Genomic DNA, 25,293 nt, shown 5'->3' on the forward strand with positions numbered 1-25,293 from the left:
AGTAACCCTGGATACAGCCACGTACAACTGTCCATGTGTGAAGACAGGTTTCTTCAAAACCAATCCGACATTTGATAATGATTGTCCTTGGCTCTTGTTAATTAACATAGCATAGAAAACCATGATAGAAAATTGTCTCTTTTGGAATCTGAATGGTATCCTATGATCAGATGGAGTTAGCGTCATACGCGGAATAAAGACTTTCTACTCTGTGTCGTTCTCTGTTAGGCTTCTTGCTTCGATGATGTGGTTCTCCAATTTAGTCACCACTAACCTAGTACCATTACATAGACCTGCAGAGTGGTCTATATTCCTTAACAACATAATCGGGGTCCCTACTTTGAATGTTAACTTTTGGTTAGGAATTCCGGAGCATCTAATAGTGTCGAGAAATTCTGGTGTATGTATTGATGCCAACATATCGTTGTTCGCCTCATTTTGACATGTCATGTCAGAACTATAATAAATTTTGGCTTTTTCAGGGTTCAGGCTCATCATGAAACTATTTATTTCATCCACCATTTAGAATATAGGTGCAAAAATGGCTTTGTCTTTAATGTGTGCTATTGGAACACCTAAACAATTCAGGGTATGTTGCTTTGTAAATTTCAAGTATAAGGTCATCCGAATTTTCAATAAGATTATCGTCAGGAATTTGAATATTGTCTATCCCCTCAATCGATGTTCTACATTTACCATCTCCTATTGCAAGAATCCATTCAGCAAGCAATCTAAGATCATTGTTGCTGTCATCATCAACCTTAGCTCTGAGTCTCATGTTCTTTGTTAGTGTCAAAAGCTTGCAACTATTCCACAGGTAAGATGAGTTTATTGTTGCGTTTACAATATCTTGTCTACTACCTTTTATGTATCATCGGTAATATTTGACAAAAATCACTCCCAAATACAGTATTTTTTCCTTCGAATGGCTAGTCAAGGCTTTCTGGATTATTGAATCGCAATAGGTCTTTCATCATCCGGTCAAGAACTTCAATGCAAAATCTATTTACCATCGGAGCTTCATCTCATGTAATAAGCTTGGCCCTTATAATCAAAACTGCCAAAGCACTATTTTGCTTTATATTGCATGTTGAGAATTCATCCAGGTTGATTGGGATTGCAAATCGCAAATGTGATGTTCTTCCACCAGGTAATAACAGGAATGCGATTCCACTCGAGGCAACCAATAGAACAATTTGCCCTTTTGACCTCATCGTAATAACTAGGGTCTTCCAAACAAATGTCTTTTTCAGTGCCGCCATAATCTTATAGAAAAAACACATCACTTTGTCCGTTGTTCATAACTGCCATGATGGTGTCAAATACCTTTTTTTTGTTCATCAATTAGCTTTGTCAAAGAGTCAGCTAGTTCTGCGCTAAGCCTACGTTTATCATAGCGCAATTAATTTAATATCAACCTGTTAGCCCCCGACTGAAACAACTGTTGTGAGGATAGGTCGATGTTTGGAAATGACATGGATGAAATCTCTTTTAAACTCTTGTAGGATTTAAGAATCTTTTCAATTTCTAAAAGAGTAAGATCCATCATCTCTTGACTTATCAGCTGTATATCTGTAAAGAGAAGCCACAGAAAGTTTTTAATTATTAATTATATAAAATCTAAAATAGGTAATATTGAACTAATTTCTTCGAATAAATAATCCAAGAATGCAAAATGTGTGGTATGATTGAGTAAAATCGAATTTTTCAATGGTAAAGATAGATCAATTCTAAATATAAGCCTCGATGCCGAATATGATTACATGTGTTTTAACAAATAAAAATATGTGAAAATAATTATTTATTTTAGTAATTAAAATAATTAAATTATTTATTTTAAAAAACCATATAAAAGACATGCATATCAGACAAATATTAAACATATGTGGTGTTCAAAATATATTTAACACGTGAATATAACAACTTAATAAAGTGCTTGTATATATTATACTTTATAGATTAAAATAAAAGACTTATTAAGCCACTAATATTGTTTTACCAATATATAATTAATCGATAGAAATTATCAAATACTAAAACCAAACTAATAAAAAATATTATGGCACCTACTATATTTAGTAGGTACGATCAAATAAGGCATTATTTTCATTCTAGTGCTAATTTACACTTGTTTGCTTTTGCAAACTCTGATTGCGGGTTAGATTTGGACGATCGCAGATTCACATGTGGCTATGGAGTATATCTTGGTTCAAATTTTATCTCCTGGTCTAGTAGGAAATATGCATTTACCGACCCTTCCAATATTAAGGGTGATTACCGTGCATTAGCAGCCACTGATACAGAAATTGTATAGATATAAAACCTTTTAAAAGAGTTATGTATATACACATTGCATGTAATGAGAGTGGGTTTTGTTGAGTTTTGTCCAATTTGATTGAATTTGATTGTCAACAAAATTTGAATGTATAATAAAACTGTATAACATAATATTCATAATTTTATATATATAATATTATAATTACATATTTATTACATCTAAAATTACACAATTATTCTAGTGATAATCAATAAATGTTAAATAAGATAACTGATGGTTGTTTTGGTTAATTATTTTTTATTTTTTTAAATATTATAGTAATACAAGCATAATTTTTTCTTCTTTGTTTAAAAATTAAGATGACTAATTAGGAGTAGGAGTAGGCAGATACATCATTCTCTTCTTAATTGAACTAAAATCATCTTGATATTATTTTTATTTCCAAAGAAACTGTATTAGTTTGTTACAACTACATTCTATTGCATGGCATTATTGTCGGACGATGAGGAGAATGTTTCCAAACTCTAAGATTTAAAATCAAATCACTTATTACACATAGCAGATCTTACGCACTTACTTGAAAAAGAGTTTGAAAAAATTGTTCCTACTCCATCTGATATTGTGAAGGGAATGGTAAAGATGAACTCATCCCTTGCATTAGGGGCTTTAATGGGTTTGCTATGGACCACCAAGCACTCAAATCTTGGTTACACTAATATCCTCGTTATCTCTTACACCTTCTCCTTCTTCGCCTTCTTGACATGTGCAATCTTAGGCGAGGCCCATCGCATCCATGCCTTCTCCAGACCTAATATAAAAAAAGAACACTATATTTTTAGGTGGTGCTATGTCGCTGGTAAGATAGTGTTTGGCGTAGCTTTTGCTTACGGGGTTATCCTATTCGTGTTGACGGTGGCCTTTCAGGAAAATATGTTGCTAAAAACACATGACACATGTCATAGTGGTCTTCTTTCTTTTTTTTTTTCGTCTGATGAGGACACATTTGTAGAAAGCCTTCCTACGTTACTCTGTAATTTTATTTTTTCTATTTTCCTGTACTTCATCTCGGCTACTGATCTTGGTCTATGGTGTCCTTAGTTTAATTTGCTTCATATCATAAGAATGAATAAATATGTGCAGAAATATTATAATCAATCAAAACATATATAAATCTTAGGACAATTCTATGCTAAATTCCTTTGTGTTCAAACCCTACTAATCTCTATGGAATACTCAAAATGTTTTAGTATAGATAAAATTAAAGTATATCATCAGTACCTTAATTTTCTTCATGTATGTATGGATATGGATTTTAAATTTGGATTTTGAATTCAGGTGGTTAAAGTGGTTAGAAAACGGAGCGTACAAGCGAAAGTGCGAAATTTACGTAATTGATATAAATGAATACTAAATATTTACTAAAAAAATATGATATAACAAAATTACAAAATTATAAGTAACTATTCTATTCTAACCAAATCTCTAATGAGATACAAAGTGATAATTGATGACGCTACTCCACCTTAACCAAATCTCTTCTAAAGATATCCTAAACGGATAACTACTCTACCCAAACCAAATATCTCACACAGAGATACAAAGTGATAATCTGTGATACTCCACCCAAAACCAAGTCCCAATATACATCCAAAATATAAAGAGAAGATACGCAAAACACAAAACCAATCTTCTCTAATCAAAAGAGTGACTAATAACTTGGTATACATAACGAACTAGTATAAAGCACGCACGATGCGCGAGTTGTGTACGTAATCTATTTTATTGTATTCATATATAACTTGTTTTCAAATAGATTAGTATATATTAATGAGAAAATTTAATTTACTTAGTATGTAGATAACCTAATTAGTTATATTGATATAGAATTTGACTTTAAAAATTAATGTATAAAATCTGGCATAGTTATATTGTTTAATATTTTAGTTAAAATTAATATATTTTTTATAATTTTTTTCATTTGGTAACCTTCAAAATATATTTTAACTAAATATATAAAAAGATTTGTAGGTGAAATTAGTATTATGTATATTTGGAAGTAACTATGGACATAATTTCTCTTAATATATTAATAGACCATTACGTAAAGATATCAATTGTTAAATTAATATTGCGTCCAATTTATAAAAGAATGCTCTCATATTGGTGATAAATAAATTAGTTAAATTTTTTTTAATAACATCAATTAGACATATTTTTTAATTAGACGTGAATATAATATTTATTGATATTTCATAATTTCACTCTATATTTATGCTTAGTTAATAACAAAAGAGTTTATTAGTCCAATAATAGAACTGAATTTTCTGTCACTCCCAATAAAAATATATGAACAAAAAGTCACATTTTAAACTTTTTTATGGTCATTGTAAAAATAAGATGATTAATAAGCTTCCTAATTATAAAGCACATGTCACGGTTCTATTTATGAGCCAGCTGTAACGGTGTGCAATAATTAATTACCCTACCTAACAAAGACCAACCCATGAAAGTGGGAAGCTTTTTTCCTTATACCAAATAGAGTGAAATTGGCAAATAGATTTATTGCTTCGGCTTCACCATGAGTTGAACAGGTTGGGTTGATTGGTAAGTTAATACATAAACCCAACTTAAAATCTCCTCTAATAGAAACTGAGCTTCCCGTTCATTAGTACATAGCCATTTGTTACTATTTAGTTTTGTTTGTAGCTATTTTTTTAATTCGTCTCCCATTTATGGTGGATAATCATATCTTGTGTTGAGCTAAATCAATGAGCTCGTCGGGAATTTTGCTAAGTGTGCTAGAGTTTGCCCAAGAATTGGGGTGTATGTTCATTAAAGGTAAGCACATATTTGGATTAATGTACTCTATTGTATATACTCTTTTTTTTATTTCCTCTAATTTTATTTTTCTTTGAACTCCATCTTGTTGATAGTGATACTTTTTTGTTTTGTGAAGGACACTGAGCTCCGTATACTGGATATCGAGATGAGAAGCCTAAATTTGTATTATCGTAAGGTTTAAAATTCAGAGAATTTGCTAACTAAATTAATTTTGTACAAGCAAATTGAATTTCTTATCAAACAATTCAAAAGTATGCTAAGATGAAAATGATTTTCAAGAATCCCCTGCATCAAATAAAATTAGAAATTTAATGTGGGTTTCAGATATATTGCATTTGTAATGAAAACGGAAAAAAGCAAACATTGTTATTACCTTTTGAGGGGATCAATCTCAGTGTATGTACATGTTTGGGATGTGAGCAATCTTGGCCCGATCTTCTCTAATTTCACGGTCGTATTTTTGCTTTAGGATTGGACACCCAGAGATGGTTAGTGTGCGTATGTTGGTAAGGCAACGGTCAGCTTCATCCAATGACTCTAATTTAGGGCAATGATAAATATCTAAACGCCTTAGTGATTGGAGGTTGCCAATCTGCTCTAGTAAAGCCTTCATGTTCCCACAATAACCGAAGCAGATTTTCTGCAGAGAAGAGAGCGCATGAGGAGGACCACGACCTTGTGTGTGTTTCCTGAGGTCAAGCTTGTCGTCATCGAAACTTATATTCAACTCTTGAAGTTGAGAAGGAAGATATTGCAAGTGTCGTGACAGAATCTGAATGGCTGACGATTCGAGAATTTGGAGCGATGTGAGGTTTTTCATCCAGTCCTCTGCCATTGCTTCTATCTCTGTAACCCCCCCAAGCCGCAAATGCTTGAGATGAGAGAGAGGAGAGATGGATGAAGAGTCATGCTTAACCATACATATTTGATGAGTTTGAAAAACTCTAAATTAATATGTGATGACTAAACATTATTAATATAATTAAATTGCAAAATTAATTTTAGATTAAATGCTGATTAAATTAAATTTGCAATGCAGGTGTTTACTATTGGGCCAATAAATAAAAATTGTTGCAGGCCCAAATCAAAATATATATTCAGCTTTTGTTGCATGTTTTTTTGTATTGTATGGCTGAATTAATTATTATACTTGGGCCAGTTTGATTTTTGCATTTGTTTTAGTTGATGGACTTAGTCATCTTATGAGGCGCTCGTCTTCCTTTTTTTGTTGGTTGTTAGAGTTGATGCTTTCTTCTTTTTATCGTAGGTTCTTGCGAAGACATATTCTTTATGAATTGTTGAATTTGATGCACTTTCTATTGTGTTATTTGGTTCCATCTTTGTATGTATGTTCTTCTTTCAAAGATGTGTCTTGAATTTGTATCGTTTTCTTTCTCCTTAATCTCTTGATGGGGTGGTGCTTCAATGTCATTATTTTTCTGAAATGTCATTAGATTTGAAGCAGTTGTACCCAGTAAGTTTTTTGCATCGCCATCAAATAGTACAAAAGTTGTTGTAACACTTTGATCTAAAACCTTTAATTGAATTCTGAACCTAAAATAAGTATTGGGCTAGCAACTAATAATTTAATAGATGAGATTATGAAAAGTATATAGAGTTACCTTATTGTTGGATATTATGGTGTTTGATTATATGTGCCACAAATATAGTTGTTTCTTTTTTTTATATGCTTTCATCTGACACTTTTTACATTTAACATAGTTCCATCCTAATTTGTCATCAATTTCGTTTATAGTTGCTAAAATTGTGAAGCTCTTTTCCTATCCTAATATTCAATTTATGTTATCATTAGGTATATGGTATTTGAGTAAGTATGAATGTATGATGCATGTTGTGATTTTTTTTGTCATACTTGATCATCAGATTCTCATTGCAGTTCGAAAATAAATTTTTTTGTGCTAAATTTGATGTTATGTGAAGGAATAGTGATAAAAGATTTATATATATAGTTTAAATGGTATGGAATTTAAATACTTATAACGTAAAATTATTATGATTAATAATATTATTATGACATTTGTAATATGGATGTTTATTACCTTTAGTGAGTTATTTATAAAAATTAATAAATTAATTGTTATGGTTATAAATTTATTGTATTATTTATAACGGTAAGATATAATAAATATAGGAATATGAATTCAATGTATTTGGAGGTTACAAATTTATTGGGTTCTATTTTTTAGTTTTTTATTTGTATCTAATATGAAAATGTATGTCTAATATCATCTTTTTTGGTTTCGTTTTGATACTCTTTTAATAAATTTGTTTTTTTTTTAGTTTTCAAAATATTCTTTTCAAAATTTATATTGGTAAAATAAAATAGAATTTATTTTTAATAATAAGTAAAAACTATAATAATAGTTCTTTGTACCTAGTGTTACTTCTAAAGATTAAAATGATTATTTTTTTTTACCAAAGATACAGAGACTCGAACTCGCGACCAATATGGGAGACTATGCCATTTGAGATATAACTCATTGGCAAAAAATAAAATGATTATAATAAACATAATTATAATAGTAAAATATAATTTTCATTTTTTAAACTTTTAATTTATAAATTAATTGTTGCAGTTATAAATTTATTGTATTGTTTATAACGGTAAGATATAATAAATATAGAAACATGAATTCAATGTATTTGGAGGTTACAAAGTTATTGGATTCTATATTTTAGTTTTTTATTTGTATATTTTATTTTTTTGCTGATTTGGAAATAATAGTTGATTTGGCAAGAATTTAGTGGTTGATTCTAAAATTGTGCCAAATAAGCAATATTGCTGACATGGCATTAATATGAGAAAAGAAATGTCTCAAAAGTAATGTGGTGCATGCTTATGTATCTACTTTTATATATTAAGAATAGATTTGATGTTGTTGTTTGTGATTGGCAAATCAACGTAGGCAATTTAACATTCATGAAATGTTTAATCTTTTAGGATTAACACGTTTGAAAGAATGGTTGGTGGCATATTCGTAGATATCGATTGCACCAATGATACAAAGGGTCCTCATACATAAGAAATAGGTGTTAAGGTACTAACTTTACAATTTGACCAAAGAATTTTAGTTTGTTAAGTTTGTATTGAGTGAAACAATGTAATTTGTATTGTTTGCCAACTTCCAGTTTGGCATGCGAAGATTTGGGGTTTCACTATGTGTAAGATACCTGATCACGGTTGGACGGGCTCTGCCTTTAAAAGTTGTAGGCGTCGTGCGAAATATTTGAGGTTAACCCCTGTTTTAATAACTTGTGAAAATAGAAAGTCTTGTTTTTTGTATGCCATGGTTGATTTGTACGTTTAATTTACTTTGTTGATAGTATTGAAAAATAGTAGATTAGTTTCTGTCAATCTTATGGAAATTATAAAGGAAGTAATTGTTGATAATGATAAAGAAACTATTATTAAGACTATGAGAACATAAGTGTGTTAAAAGTGCTATGTTGACTACATAATTGACTAGAACCATTGTAGGAATATCGTCTTTTTCTAAACTTTGTGATATGAAATGGTAAGAAGTGCAAAAACTTCCTAATGTCAAATTGAAAACAAATGTCATTTATCTGCGTGGGTAATAACTAATAATGGGATAAAATTAACTAAGCAAAGGGAATGTGAATGCATGATGACCTCTTAATTAAGTCTTCAATACCATAAAACAACAACATGTGACATGGAAAGCCAGGTGGCTATGTCTTGGATAATAGTTGACAAATTTAATGCATCTAATTGTGCCTATAAACCAAAAGAAATTTGGAATTAATAATGATTTTATAAATAACTTATTAAATTGTTAATTTGGCCCCAAGTGGTCATTCACAACTAATTTGTCGTGTGTTGAAAGATTTCATTAATAATATAAGTATTGTAAATCTCCGTGGAATAAGTCCTGCCAGCTATACGGTATATCCTACAATTCATATGCGATGTAATCACCTAATTCTAAGCTGAACAATCTAATATCACATTAATAAAACATTTAATAAGGATGGGTAAATAATAAGTTAAATGCAACCAAATGGGTGTTTTGTTATCTTTAATTGGTATGCAGATTCAATCTAATCTACGTTTTGAAACACTTTTTTGTATATTATATTATCTGTTTTCTTCTTTTGATAATCGTCATGACATATTAAAACCTTGAACCTCCTCCTATAAGTAACCCTTGATACAGCCACATACAACTGTCCATGTATGAAGACAAATTTCGTCAAAACCAATTCGACATTTGATAATGATTGTCCTTGACTCTTGTTAATTAACATAACATAGGAAACCATGATAGAAAATTGTCTCTTTTGGAATTTGAATGGTATCCTATGATCAGATGGAGTTAGCGTCATACGCGGAATAAAGACTTTTCACTATGTGTTATTCTCTGTTAGGCTTCTTACTTCGATGATGTGGTTCTCCAATTTAGTCACAACTAACCTAGTACCATTACATAGACTTGCAAAGTGGTCTATATTCCTTAACAACATAATCGGGGTCCTTACTTTGAGTGTTAATTTATGGTTAAGAATCCCAGAGCATCTGATAGTGTTAAGAAATTATGGTGTATGTACTGATGCCAACATATCGTTGTTCACCTCATTTTGACATGTCATGTTAGAACTATAATAAATTTTGGCTTCTTCTGGATTTATGCTCATCATGAGACTATTTCATCCACCATTTGGGGTATAGGTGCGAATTTGGCTTTGTCTTTAATGTGTGCTATTGGAACACCTGAACAATTCAGGGTATGTTGCTTTGCAAATTTCAAGTATAGGGTCATCCTACTTTTCAATAAGATTATCGTCAGAAATTTGAATATTTTCTATTCCCTCAATCGATGTTCTACATTTACCATCTCCTATTGCAAGAATCCATTCAGCGAGCAATCTAAGATCATTGTTGCTGTCATCATCAACCTCAGCTCTGAGTCTCATGTTCTTTGTTAGTGCCAAAATCTTGCAACTATTCCACAGTTAAGATGAGTTTATTGTTGCGTTTACAACATCTTGTCTACTACCTTTAGGTATCATCGGTAATATTTGTCAAAAATCACTCCCAAATACAATAGTTTTTCCTCCGAATGGCTAGTCAAGGCTTTCTGGATTATTGAATCTCAATAGGTCTCTCATCGTCCTGTCAAGGACTTCAATGCAAAGTCTATTTACCATCGGAGCTTCATCCCATATAATAAGCTTCGCCCTTATAATCAAATCTCTAATGCACTATTTTGCTTTATATTGCACGTTGAGAATTCATCCAGGTTGATTGAGAAATCGCAAATGTGATGTTTTTCCACCAGGTAATAACAGGAATATGATTCCGCTCGAGGCAAGCAATAGAACAATTTGCCCTTTCGACCTGATCGCAATAACTAGGGTCTTCCAAACAAATGTCTTTCCAGTGCCGCCATGACCATATAGAAAAAACACATCACCTTGTCCGTTGTTCATAGCTACCATGATGGTGTCAAATACCTTCTTTTGTTCATCGGTTAGCTTTGTCAAAGAGTCAGCTAGTTCTGTGCTAAGCCTAGGTTTAGCATAGCGCAATTAGTCTAATATCAACCTATTAACCCCCCGACTGAAACAACTGCTGTGAGGATAGGTCGATGTTTTGACATGGATGGAATCTCTTTTAAACTCTTGTAGGATTTAAGAATCTTTTCAATTTCTAAAAGAGTAAGATCCATCATCTCTTGACCTATCAGCTGTATATCTGTAAAGAGAAGTCACAGATGGTTTTTAATTATTAATTATATAAAATCTAAAATAGGCATTATTGAACTAATTTCTTCGAATAAATAATCCAAGAATGCAAAATATGTGTTATGATTGAGTAAAACCGAACTTTTCAATGGTAAAGATAGATCAATCCTAAATATAAGCCTCGATGCCGAATATGATTACATGTGTTTTAACAGATAAAAACATGTGAAAATAGCCACACGCAAAAATATTTTATCTGATTAGCACAAACAATTCTTGATGTTAAAAATATACCAATTTTTTTGTCATTGACACATGTTGCTTAAATACATTGTCCGTATTAAATAGTCATGTTGAGTGGCCTATTTAGTCTTCCTGCTTATAAAATAATATAATCAATGAGATGCCAAAAACTATGTGTGTGCATGTATGTCTTGGCCATGGTATGTATTGTGGTAGGACCATAATTATGTTTCATTCTTAGTTAGCTAATGAATTAAAACATAAATTATGTGTAACATCTAATATGGGAACTTATTATTTGAAACTTGAAATAGTAGTGCACATAGCAACATACCATGATTCTCGTACAAGTTTCGTTAAATATATAGGATATCTTCTGATAGGATTTTCCAACTCCTTTCCCATATATTCTGGCCTTGCTATTGAGTTTGATATTAGAAGAGTTGCAAACAACTTTCTTAGGTATTTATCGGAACTCCAATGGCTTGCTTCCTCGATAGCATCAATGTACTCCTTGGCATAATCAAGAATACCTTTCGCATAACATGCATCTCTATAGGTGGGGTACACAACATCGTCAATGGTTCTAATATCCTCATAGCTTGTTGGGCCTCTAAAAAAATTTAACAATATCGAAGATAATAAATTTCACCAGATCTAAGAGGAACAAAGAATATCCGTCCAATTACGGAATGTGATTTCTGTGGAAACCATTTTCTTGGTGTCGAATTCCAAACAAACTTAGCAGGAAACTCTACATATGTTAGAGTGCGGGCTCCATTGTACTTCTTATTTGCTTCAAATCATCTTAGGAACATCAAGTCTTTTACGGACGCTTTTCTGGCAACATCTTGTAGGTTGTCATCATCTTGGAAAACTACTGGTCGCTCACCAAGCAAGTGAAAACCCAAACGTACAACTAATGGGTCTCTATAATGAATGTTATAACCAAATATCCTCCATGTTGCTTCACATGGGAATATGTATCTATAGTCATAATACATATGGACTTCATCACACTCATCATTCTCTACATCCGTGTTAGCACTGTTGTAGAACGAAGCAGTGACTCGATCATTCCCTTTGTTACATACTTGATTGATCTTGATTAGTTGCACCACTCCACATTAATGTGAGTGCCATACCTCAGTAATAGTTTTCCGTTATGTGGGACAATATATCTATTATCAAGATCAATCCCAGATTTAATTATTGTCTTTCCATCTTCCTTTAGTTTGTGAATAGGATATTCATCCTCATCAACCGTTGTACTATCAACAAATCTCTTGAAAAAATGTCTTATGCACTTTTCATTTTTCATGCATGGTGAGTCCTGTTCAATGGTTCCACCTAGTCCGTGCATCATGTGTTTCTCTACAGCTTCATAGTATGCTGGATCGGCCACTTTATCTAGTATCTCAGCGCATATAATCTGATCAATATCTTTTGGGGTTGGATATTTACCATCTATATGTAAAAACACTAGAATATGCGCATGTGGCAAGCCTCGCTTTTGGAATTCAATGGTGTATACAACTAGAAGTATTTAGAAATTTTGTTAGTTAAATAAATGAATTTTTTTGAGAGACAGAAAAGAGCTATGATGATGCATTATCCTGTGCCCTTCTAACATCCCTGTCAATAACCTTTCTTTGTAAATTTTTCAATGTATGAAATATTAAAAAGTATAAAAAGATGGTTCTGCCTTATAATATAGTTACGAATTGATTTCTAATGTGTTTGATCTATATTTTTTGTCGTAGTATAAGGCTAATGATCTAAATCGTAAAATACTATACAATTAGAAACCCTAAGATTATGAATGGTCAAATACAAATTTAAATCTTAGTATACCAATTAATAGCAAGGTTGGATATTTACTTGCAGTAACCCTTCCAAAAATCCTTTTCTTTCTTATGTCTTGTATGAGCCGATCAAGTTTCACTTTGAAAGCTCTACAAACAACATATGGTCTGTCTTTGGCATTAAGTTTCCTATTCTTAAGAAAATCTTCTAGTTCTAGCCACTTAGGATTGCAAATGAATGTCAAAAAGAGATCTGGATAGCCAGCCACTCTACAAATAGTCATTGCATCTTGATAATTTTGTATCATGTATCTCAGACCTCTTATGAATGATGATGGTAGTATGATACGTTTTTCCTTTGATGAAGGCGTTGTTTCACCTCTCAAGACAGCTTCTGCTAAACCCCTATACATCTCACACCTAAATTTGTCCTAGTCCAAGCGAATATACATCAACCTTAAAAACTCAATCATTGAATATGCATCCACCAAGAATTGTTGAAATAGTCTCTTTGCTTAAGGAAACAATAAAGGATACTGTAATCCCAAGTATCCAGGGTTAAGTTTGTTTATTCTCTGTAGCCTTCCCCCTCGTGTCTCAACCATAATATCCCTATCTATTTTCTCGAGATCAAAATCACTAACTATCAACGCAACTACTTCATTCGTAGATGGGAAATTATACCTTCTTCCATCTTTTCCATGCTTGCCTAATAATCTTAACTTTACATTAGATTTGTTATCAACTGCTATTTTTTCCCAGCCATGCAAAATGCCTTGACTAAAATATTTTGTTCATCTAGCATCAACCTCAAGTCCCCAACTATGTCTTCATGAATCTTATTAGTTTCTTCTCCACTGCATGACACGTTATAAAGGAATACACTTTTAATTGTCAAGTAATCTGGGTAAACAATCTAAATCATGTGTTAATAAAAAAAAGTGTTCGTATTGTACATATATGACATACCTTACTGCTGAAATGCGGTTTTGAATCTCATTATGTGTATCAAAAATATAAAGTTGTGCAAATTTTGCTGTGTCTCCTTCTTGTGATAAGAAATTTCCCATCAAGTGGTAATTTCTCACCATATAACACAAACGTACATGGTCCTCTCCAACAGCTCGAGCACAATCAATCTTGGCACCCATAGAAATGAATTGGAACATACTATTGTATGTCCTAATGTTTTCACGAAAGTGCTTGCTTCTACCGTCATCACCAAATAACAAATCATATAAGACTTTAGGAGCATCTTGTATTTGAGGGATTTGAACTTGGCCGCTTCTACAGCAAAATGTGTATTTCGGGTGATTTGTGTTGTAGTGTTTTTCTATCCTCTCGTCATACAAAAAAGTGCATGGCAATATTCACACTCGTGCCTTGCATATCCCATGTGCCAATATTCTGCAAAATAGGATGAATAAAAGTTTGTGCATATATTACCAAACCCTGAGAATGATCCATTCAATTAAGAGTTTGGTTTTATCGCCAAATTACTTTCGTTATACCTTCGTCTACTATTTGTGCCCGATTAGCAGATCTTCCATTATTGCGGCATCTGCTGTAGCCTATAAATTTTTTTATGTCAACTAAAATTCAGATGAAAATTCATTAACTAATTGAATTTTCAACCTTCCTTATTGTGCTCCTTTTCTGAGCAACTTGGTTGGGCAAGGGATTTACGTTTGATACTCTAGGCTTCTTCTTTTGTTGGGACGCTGTTTGATTTTTCCCATACCACACACCAAATTATTATTATTTAAAACTTGATTTGATAATGAGCTTTGAAGAACCATGACCAAATAACAAAACATGTTTCAAAGAATATTAACTGATTAGCTGATACTTACTGGCTGCTTGAATAATATGGTGAGCTGAGTTCATCTCAGTACTAATCATATCATACTCATTTGAGATCCCCCCGCATGAACTATTTGTATTAGGAGCATTAGTTCTTGACTAGTTCCCTGTTTTTGTGTTGATGTTAGTAAAATATTCATTCTAAAATGACCAAAAATGTTTTAGTTTAATGATATTTAACAACCAACCTAATCGATCTCTCCTGTAATAGTTTTATCTTTTCCTAGCCATCTTTAGGGATCTCTCTCTTCTTGCCTCTCGTCCCCCTACACAAATCCATTTCAAACAATTTGAGGAACAAAATGAATACTATTTTGTGGTATCTTAATTTTGGTAAAAGGTTTACCATAGTGTTGGAATCATATCATCTTTGTTGACTAGATACATATTCAAAATATTGGATTATATTATAGTAAGAAATCACTTTATACATGAAGAAGAAGCTCTTTTGGCATGAACCATATAACCTATGTGGCCGAGCATTTGAGTTCCTGCAGTCGTCGTACTTAGAGTTTCCACCGCTCCTAAGTGAACTTGGTTTTCCTTATCCTCACAGCAAATGGTGGACACAGTGTGTTTTGTATAACTGATAGGTGCTGCAAAGACATGTTCGTTTATAACCTTTGGTCTTAATCTTAAATTCGTTTGTAAGAAAAATGAAAACATTAAACACCTGTCATTCTATCTTTCTGCCCTTGGCTATTTGGGCTAGTTAATTTGTTAATCTTCCTCTTTGTTTTGGTCAGTGTGGAGCTTTGTTGTTCTGTCAATCAACATTGGATATGAAGAAACACGATTTAAAATAATTTTGAAGACTCTAGGAAAAAATTCACATGTGAATAAACTTGAGTCTATGATGTTATGTGAACTTTGCATTATAAATTTAAAATCTATACACTTACCAACATTCTGACTCAACGAGTTCAAGCTTAGTTCTGTGAAGGGTTGTACTTGAGTCACTACATTTCCTTCGGCCAGTTATGATATCCTCATCTTACATTTTTCATCTATAGCACTCCTGTGTTTACTCCTAGCAATAGATCGAGATGGACTTTAATGAACCCATTTGATTACATATAGGTGGACACCGGATAAAGTCTTACTCTGCATACATTAAGGTTCTATTTAGATGCCTTGTAAAAAATAAAACAACTTAGATATATGATATGTTAATACCCATGGACATTGAATGTGTATACTATATACCATGAGAAAGAACAATTGAAAAGTTGAAGTCTCCTTTCTATACCAGCTGGAGCTAGTTAATTTAATAGATTTTTTTGTAAACTTGATTAATCTACTTCACTATATGTTTGAAGAGGTGTTCTGGTAACACATGAGTAAACCTCACCTTTTTATCCCCGCCAAAAAATAACTAATAAATAAAATCTACTTTTAATACATGATTGAAACTTACATAACATTATTCGCAGCACTGGGTCGATGCAACCAGTAAGCCATGTGTCAGCTGAAGCAAGAATGAATGAATACATATATGTATTAAAGGTGATACGATTAGAATAAGTGGTCTTATGTAGGATGCATCCTAATTCTCCGTATCTATATTGTCCTTTCTCACCATTGAACTTGGATTTGTTTACTACTTATGTGTTGAAATCACATGATGCTGGTCACATGAACAGATTTAGTTGAAAGAGTGTGGGGTAACTGCCCTCATTGGATTTTAAATCATTTTCTAATAATATATAATAATAAAATTTATTTGCCTTCATTATATAATTAATTTTGAGTCTATTATGTTATTAAATAAATTTGTTAGATTTAACTTAATAAATGTATAAAATTACTACAAATTGATTTGATTTTAAAAAGATTATTGTATTAAAATTGTTTTAAAAGAAATATTAGAGAATTATAATATTTTTTATTACTATTAGTAAATATGATATACTAATATTTTACTATTATATTATTAAAATTTATAGTTTAGAATTTAAAATTTAGGAAGTTGGTCAAAAATAAAAAACTTCATTAATGTTAACATTGTACTTATTTTAATAATAAATTTAAAAAAATAACTAATAAAACTATTAGAAACATATTGACGGTTTAATAAAAAAATGAATAGTCAAAATAAATATGTAACTCTAATATGAATTATCCCAAAAGTCTAAACCCAACCTACCGCCACATTTCTCTGCTCTTTGACGTTCTGTATTTTTTAAATTTTTTTCTATTGTTGTGTGTTTTGTTGAATAATTATATTATTGTGTATTTTTTATTGTTTGGTTCATGTTTATTTTTAATTAAAGTTTATTAATATTTTTTTAAAAAAAAGTTTGCTGTGTATCGTTGTTGTGCTTTTAGTTTTTTTAGAATTGTGTATTTTTTTTATAACGATCTTTTATGTATTAATTAATTGTTTAGGTTTATGATTTTTTTAATAATAACAAAACATTTAAAAATAATTTTTTTTTGCGTGTTAGCATTGCTCTTATTTGCATTTTAAATTAAAAATAACTAATAAAAATATTAAAAGTATATTGACTATTTGTTAAACAAATAAAATTCAAAATGAATAAATAATAATTCTAATCTTACTTACCCAAAAAGTCCAAACTCAACCCTCTCGTGGTGCTGCTACCTTTCTCTATTCGTTTATCTTTTTTTTTTTTTTGTAATTTGTATAGTAATTATATTATCATAAATGTACTTGTTGACTGCTTATGTGTTGAAATCACATAGTCCTGCCCGCATGAATAAATTTAGTTGAAAGAGTATGGAATAAGTGCTCCTATTAAATTTTATAAATAATTTTTTAATAGTATATAGTAATAAAATTTATTTGTCTTTATTATATAATTAAATTTTACTCTATTATGGTATTGAATAAATTTATTAGATTTTAATTTAAAAAATGTATAAAATTATTGTGTTAAATTGATTTGAAGTTAAATAAAAATATTGTATTAAATTTGTTTTAAAAGAAATATTATAGAACTAATTTTTTTCCAACAAGTCAATATTTTAGACAAAAATTCAATTTTTATATTATTAGAATTTATAGTTTAGGATTTAAAATTTAATATTTAGAATTAACGATGTTGGCAAAAAATAATTAATTTCGTTAGTGTCAGCATTGAACTTGTTTTAATATTAAATTAAAATAACTAATAAAACTACTGTTAGAAACTTATTGACTATTTAATAAAAAAAATGAATAGTCAAAATAAATGAGTAAGTCTCATATTAATTAATAATTACCCCAGAAACAAAAGTTATTTATACTCCGACCATAACTTTTTCTTTTCATCCAAGGTGAGACTTTATACCTTTCAGGCTTTCAGAACTTATATATAGTGCACAATTATAATAATATTGCAGTAAAATCTAATGGGATGCTTCTATAAAGACGCAGAAAATATTTTTTTAATATTTTTTAATAATTAAAATTTAATATATATAATCACTTAAATTATGTTATTTTTATTAAAATTAGATCAAACAAATTAATTTGATCGAAAAATAGTAAATCAAATTTTGAATTTGTCTAAATTAATATTATTTTTTATAAAAAATGACTATAATACCCCTATTATATAAAATAACTAAAATACTCTTATTATATATATTAATTTTGAGAATTCTAAATTCTATCCCTTTTTTTTCTCTATCATTATAGGGTTAGAATTTGAAATTTTCAAAATTAATATATATATATATATATATATATATATATATATATTAGTTGTGTTTTATAATAGGAATTTTGTAGTAATTTTTTATAAAAAATATTAATTTATATCGGTTTAAAAATTTAATTTATTAATTTTTTTTGTTAAACTGATTTGTCCAGTCTAATTTTAATAAAAATAATACAATTTAATTGATTATATGTATTAAATTTTAATTTTTAAAAAATATTTTTAATAAAAAAACGTTTTTGACATCTTAATTGATTCTTGAAGCAAGAAAAAGTAGTGAATACAAAAAAAAAAAAGAGAGAAGGCGAAAAAAAAAAGAGAAGAAAGAAAAAGCAAGCAGAAAAAGTCAATAGCCCTTTAAACCAAAAGGCAAGGGTAAAATAAAAAAGATCCAAGGCTTTGAGCATAAGTGGATAGGAGGGCCCACAGGAATAAAATCCTGGCCTAAGCGGCTAAACCAAGCTGTCCCTAACCATGTGCTTGTGGCGTGAAGGTGTCAAGTGGAAACTTGAGACTGAGCGGTTAAAGTCGTGGTCCAAAGCAAAAAGAGTGTGCTTAAGAGCTCTAGACACCTCTAATTGGGGACTCTAGCAAAGCTGAGTCACAATCTTAAAAGGTTCACCCAGTTATGCGTCTGTGGCATTTATGTATCCAGTGGTAATACTGGAAAACAAAATGCTTAGGGTCACGGACAAGACTCATAAAGTAGCTGTGTTCAAGAATCAACATACTATACTAGGAGAGTCAATAACACTATCTGAATTCTAAGTTCCTATAGATGCCAATCATTCTAAACTTCAGAGGATAAAGTGAGATGCCAAAACTGTTCAGAGGCAAAAAGCTACTAGTCCCGCTCATCTTATTGCAGCTAAGTTTCATTGATATTTTAGAGTCTATAGTATATTCTCTTCTTTTTATCCTATTTGATTTTCAGTTGCTTGGGGACAAGCAACAATTTAAGTTTGGTGTTGTGATGAGCGGATAATTTATACACTTTTTGGCATTGTTTTTAGTATATTTTAGTTAGTTTTTATTCCTTGGGCACAAAATTTCAAGCAAGGGAATAGAGGTGGATCAAGCAAAGGTAGAGGTAATTGAAAAATTACCACCACCTGCCAATGTTAAGGCAATCAGAAGCTTCCTAGGGCATGCAGGATTCTACAGAAGGTTTATAAAGGATTTTTCAAAAATTGCAAAACCTCTGAGTAACCTGCTAGCTGCTGACACACCATTTGTGTTTGACACAGAGTGTCTGCAAGCGTTTGAGGTTCTGAAAGCCAAACTGGTCACAGCACCAGTCATCTCTGCACCAGACTGGACATTACCATTCGAACTAATGTGCGATGCCAGTGACCATGCCATTGGTGCAGTGTTGGGACAGAGGCACAACAAGCTTCTGCACGTCATTTATTATGCTAGCCTTGTTCTAAATGACGCACAGAAGAATTACACAACCACGGAAAAAGAGTTACTTGCAGTGGTTTATGCCATTGACAAGTTTAGATCCTATTTAGTACGATCAAAAGTGATTATGTACACTGATCATGCTGCTCTTAAATACTTACTCACAAAGCAAGATTCAAAACCGAGGCTCATAAGATGGGTGTTGCTTCTGCAAGAGTTTGATATAGAAATAAGAGACAGAAAAGGGACAGAGAACCAGGTAGCTGATCACTTGACCCAGATAGAACCAGTAGCTGGGGCGTCCCTCCCCTCTATTGAGATCTCTGAGACCTTTCCAGATGAGCAACTCTTTGCCATTCAGGAAACACCATGGTTTGCAGACATTGCAAACTATAAAGCTGTGAGATTCATACCCCAAGAGTACAGCAGGGTGCAAAGAAAAAAATTAATTTCAGATGCCAAGTACTACCTATGGGAAGAGCCATATCTCTTTAAGAGATGTGCAGACGGAATGATTCGAAGATGTGTACCTAGACAGGAAGCACAAAAGATCCTATGGCATTGCCATGGATCACAGTATGGGGGGTGATGAGCGGATATTTTATACGCTTTTTGGGGTTAATTTCATATAGTTTTTAGTATGAATTAGTTAGTTTTTAGTTTATTTTCATTAGTTTCTAGGCAAAATTCATAATTCTGGACTTTACTATGAGTTTGTGTGTTTTTCTGTAATTTCAGGTATTTTCTGGCTGAAATTGAGGAAGCTGAGCAAAAATCTGATTCAGGCTGAAAAAGGACTGCTGATGCTGTTGGATTCTGATCTCTCTGCACTCAGAATAGAATTTCTGGAGCTACAAGAGTCCAAACGGCGCGCTTCCAATTGCGTTGGAAAGTAGACATCTAGGGCTTTCCAACAATATATAATAGTCTATACTTTGCTCGAGGATAGACGACGTAAATTGGCGTTGTCGTAAACTGGCGTTCAACGCCAGTTCCATGTTGCAGTCTGGCGTCCAGCGCCAGAAACAAGTTACAAATTGGAGTTCAACGCCAGAAAAGGATCCAAAGCTGGCGTTGAACGCCCAAAACAGCCCTATGCACGTGATTTGCTTAAATCTCAGCCCCAGCACACACCAAGTGGGCCCCAGAAGTGGATTTCTGCATCATCCATCTTAGTTACGTATTTTCTGTAAACCTAGTTTACTAGTCTAGTATTTAAACAACTTTTAGGGACTTATTTTGGATCTCATGACATTTTTAGATCTGAACTTTGTATTTTGACGGCATGAGTCTCTAAACCCCATTGTTGGGGGTGAGGAGCTCTGCTGCATCTCGATGAGTTAATGCATTTCTTTCTGTTTTCCATTCAAACACGCTTGTTCTTATCTAAGATGTTCATTCGCGCTTAACCATGAAGGAGGTGATGATCTGTGACACTCATCACCTTCCTCACCCTATGAACGTGTGTCTGACAACCACCTCCGTTCTACATCAGATTGAATGAGTATCTCTTAGATCCCTCAATCAGGATCTTCGTGGTATAATCTAGAATTGATGGCGGCATTCATGAGAATCCGGAAAGTCTAAACCTTGTCTGTGGTATTCCGAGTAGGATTCTGGGATTGAATGGCTGTGACGAGCTTCAAACTCCTGAAGGCTGGGCGTTAGTGACAGACGAAAAAGGGTCAGTGGATTCTATTCCAGCCGGATTGAGAACCGACAGATGATTAGCCATGCTGTGACAGAGCACTTGGATTATTTTCACTGAGAGGATGGGAAGTAACCATTGACAACGGTGACACCCTACATACAGCTTGCCATGGAAGGAGCCTTGCGTGTGAGAAAAGGATTACAAGAGAAAAGCTTAGATGAGAAAGATGCAGCATCTCCAAAACCCCAACTTCTTCTCCATTACTGCGTAACAAGTATTTATCTCATGCTCTTTTATTTAATTGCAAACTAAATTAATAATTATTAATATCCTGACTAAGAATTACAAAATAGCCATAGATTGCTTCAAACCAACAATCTCCGTGGGATCGACCCTTACTCACGTAAGGTATTACTTGGACGACCCAGTGCACTTGCTGGTTAGTTGTGCGAAATTGTAAGAGAGTAATGTGTGACAATTTCGTGCACCAAGTTTTTGGTGCCGTTGCCGGGGATTGTTCGAGTTTGGACAACTGACGGTTTATTCTGTTGCTTAGATTAGGAAAATTTTCTTTTTTGGTTTAGAGTCTTTTATTATTGTTCTTGTTAATTATTTTAGAATCCTTATTTTCTTTTCCAAAAATATCTTTTTCGAAAATTTTATTTTTTTTTTAATTGAGTTTTTCTGTTTGAGTTTAGTTTCATGTTTTAAGTTTGGTGTCAATTGCATGTTTTTATTTTCTTTTTTTAAATTTTCGAAATTTTTGTTCTTTGTTCTTTCTTCATCTTCAAGCTGTTCTTGTTTATTTTCCTTGTTTGATCTTTAGTTGTTCTTATTCTTTGTCTTCTTGTGTTTTTCTTATGCTTTTATTTTAATCATTAGTTTCTAAAGAAAATCTTATTTTTTTTATACAATATTAAAACACATTAAATTTACTGCCCAATTGGTTAGAGCGTTGGTCTATGTTCTTGGTAATTGGGTATTTTCTTTTTAAAATCTTTCTTTTCAAAAATAATTTTTCTTCAATTGAATCTTGTGTCAAACTTTAAGTTTGGTGTTTTCTTGTTAATCTTTCTATAATTTTCGAAAATTTTAGTTTGGTTTTCTAAAAATTTTAAGTTTGGTGTTCTTTATTCATGTTCTTGTTGTTCTTGTGAGTCTTCAAAGTGTTCTTGAGTCTTCATTGTATCTTGATCTTAAAATTTTTAAGTTTGGTGTTCCTTGGTGTTTTCCCTCCAAAATTTTCGAAAACAAGGAGCATTAGATCTAAAAATTTTAATTCTTGTGCTATTTTATTATTTTTCTCTTCCCTCTTTAAATTCAAAAATATCTTTTCTCTCTATTTTAAAGCATTTTTTTTTCGAAAATCACTTTTTAAAAAAAAATTCAGATTTTTTTATTTCAAAATTTAAAATCCTTTTCAAATCATATCTTTTCAAATCAAATCCTTTCAATCATATATTTTTCAAAAATTTCCTAACAACATTTTTTATTTTATTTTCTCTCTTCATTTTTCGAAAATCTTCACCCATTTTTATTTATTTTATTTTAATTTATTTTATTTTTGAAATAAATAAATAATTAAACAAATAAAAATATTTTTTCTTATTTTACATCATCTCCCTTTCTCCATCATGGACCTAAGCAGAAATGAACAGTCCAGGAGGACTCTGGGGTCATATGCTAACCCCACTACTGCTGCATATGGGAGTAGTATCTGTATACCCTCCATCAAGGCAGGCAGTTTTGAGCTAAATCCTCAGCTCATTGTCATAGTGCAGCAAAACTGCCAGTATTTCGGTCTTCCGCAGGAAGAACCTACTGAGTTTCTGGCACAATTCTTGCAAATTGCTGACACAGTACGTGACAAGGAGGTAGATCAGGATGTCTACAGACTATTATTGTTTCCATTTGCTGTAAAAGATCAAGCTAAGAGATGGTTAAATAACCAACCTAAGGACGGCATAAAGACATGGAAACAGCTGTTAGAAAAATTCCTGAATCACTATTTTCCTCCAAAACGGATGACACAGCTAAGGCTGAGCATCCAAGGCTTCAAACAAGGAGATAATGAATCCCTTTATGATGCCTGGGAGAGATACAAAGAGATGCTAAGAAAATGCCCCTCTGAAATGTTTTCGGAGTGGGTTCAGTTAGACATCTTCTATTATGGGCTTACAGAAAGACCTCAAATCTCTCTAGATTACTCAGCTGGTGGATCTATCCACATGAGAAAGACAGTTGAAGAAGCTCAAGAGCTCATTGATACAGTTGCCAGAAATCAACATCTGTACTTAAGCAGTGACCCTTCCATGAAAGAAGAGGTTAAAACAGTGACTGCTGAACTCAGTCCTGTACAACAAGCTGCTGAATTCAATCAGCAATTGGACTTTCTAACAAAGCAGTTAGCCGAGTTCAAGGAGATGTTACAAGACACAAGAATAGCTAATACAAATATGGAAGTGTAGTTAAGGCAAACAAAACAGCAGCTGTCAAAACAGATAACAGAAGAGTGCCAAGCAATTCAATTAAGAAGTGGGAAAACATTAACTACCCCACCTCAAGGCAGCAGGAAGCCAAGAAATGAGCAAATCACCCAAAATCCCTCTGAGGACAGTAAGAGCCCGGGGAAAAATAATTCTGGCGTTAAAACGCCAGAAATTGGGTGGAAGGCTGGCGCTGAACGCCTAGACCATGCTCAGGACTGGCGTTTAACACCAGAAACAAGCAATAAACTGGCGTTGAACGCCCAAAAGAGGCATAGTTCTGGCGTTCAGATGCCAGGAACAGATGAGGAGTTGGCGTCTAACATCACTCCAGCCTCTGACTCTGGCATTCAAATGCCAATGAGGGATCAGACACACACAAGTGCTGATGACAAACCCTCTAAAAAGGCTTCTCCAACCACCTCTGTAGGAAATAAACCTGTAGCAACTAAGGTTGAAGAATACAAAGCCAAAATACCTTATCCTCAAACTCCGCCAAGAGGAGCAGGATAAGCAATTTGCTCGTTTTGCAGACTATCTCAGGACTCTTAAAATAAAGATTCCGTTTGCAGAAGCACTTGAGCAAATACCTTCGTATGCCAAGTTCATGAAAGAAATCTTGAGCCATAAGAAGGATTGGAGAGAAACAGAAAGAGTTCTCCTCACTGAAGAATGTAGTGCAGTCATCCTGAAAAGCTTCCCAGAAAAGCTTAAGGATCCCGTGAGCTTTCTAATACCGTGCATATTAGAAGATAATTGTACCAAGAGAGCTTTATGTGATCTTGGGGCAAGCATCAATCTAATACCTGCATCCACCATCAGAAAGCTTGGTTTAACTGAAGAAGTTAAACCAACCCGGATATGTCTCTAACTTGCTGATGGCTCCATTAAATACCCATCAGGCGTGATTGAAGACATGATTGTCAGGGTTGGGCCATTCGCCTTTCTCACTGACTTTGTAGTACTGGAAATGGAGGAGCACAAGAGTGCTACTCTCATTCTAGGAAGACCTTTCCTAGCGACTGGACGAACTCTCATTGATGTCCAAAAAGGGGAAGTAACCCTGAGAGTCAATGAGGAGGAGTTTAAGTTGAATGCTGTCAAAGCCATGCAGCATCCAGACACACCAAAAGACTGCATGAAAGTTGATCTCATTGACTCTTTGGTAGAGGAGATCAACATGGCTGAGAGTCTCGAATCAGAGTTGAAAAACATCTTTAAAGATGTTCAGCCTGATTTGGAGGATTCAGAGGAAATGAAAGAGCCTCTGAAATTTCTTCAGAAAGAGGAAAAACATCCTAAACCCGAGCTTAAACCATTACCACCATCC

General features: G+C 32.6%; 1 protein-coding gene across 1 annotated transcript; it reads right to left on the reverse strand.

Annotated features, from left to right (window-relative positions):
• Positions 1 to 204: 204 nt before the first annotated feature.
• On the reverse strand, positions 205 to 778 carry LOC140180499 (uncharacterized). The gene is made up of 2 exons (XM_072221709.1): positions 576 to 778; positions 205 to 502 (listed from the first exon to the last, which is right to left on the reverse strand). Exons 1-2 carry the CDS (start codon positions 776 to 778, stop codon positions 205 to 207), a joined length of 501 nt encoding a protein of 166 aa, XP_072077810.1.
• Positions 779 to 25,293: the final 24,515 nt, after the last annotated feature.

This window comes from Arachis hypogaea, chromosome 17, assembly GCF_003086295.3.
Source record: "Arachis hypogaea cultivar Tifrunner chromosome 17, arahy.Tifrunner.gnm2.J5K5, whole genome shotgun sequence".
Taxonomy (NCBI): domain Eukaryota; kingdom Viridiplantae; phylum Streptophyta; class Magnoliopsida; order Fabales; family Fabaceae; genus Arachis; species Arachis hypogaea.

What these genes read in the sequence shown, in the direction of transcription:
- LOC140180499 (XM_072221709.1), bottom strand. Translation starts at nt 778, where the DNA reads ATGAGACTCAGAGCTAAGGTTGATGATGACAGCAACAATGATCTTAGA. An exon ending in ACATACCCTGAATTGTTTAG is followed by an intron (nt 503 to 575) that starts GTGTTCCAATAG and finishes TGAAATAAATAG; the next exon opens with TTTCATGATGAGCCTGAACC.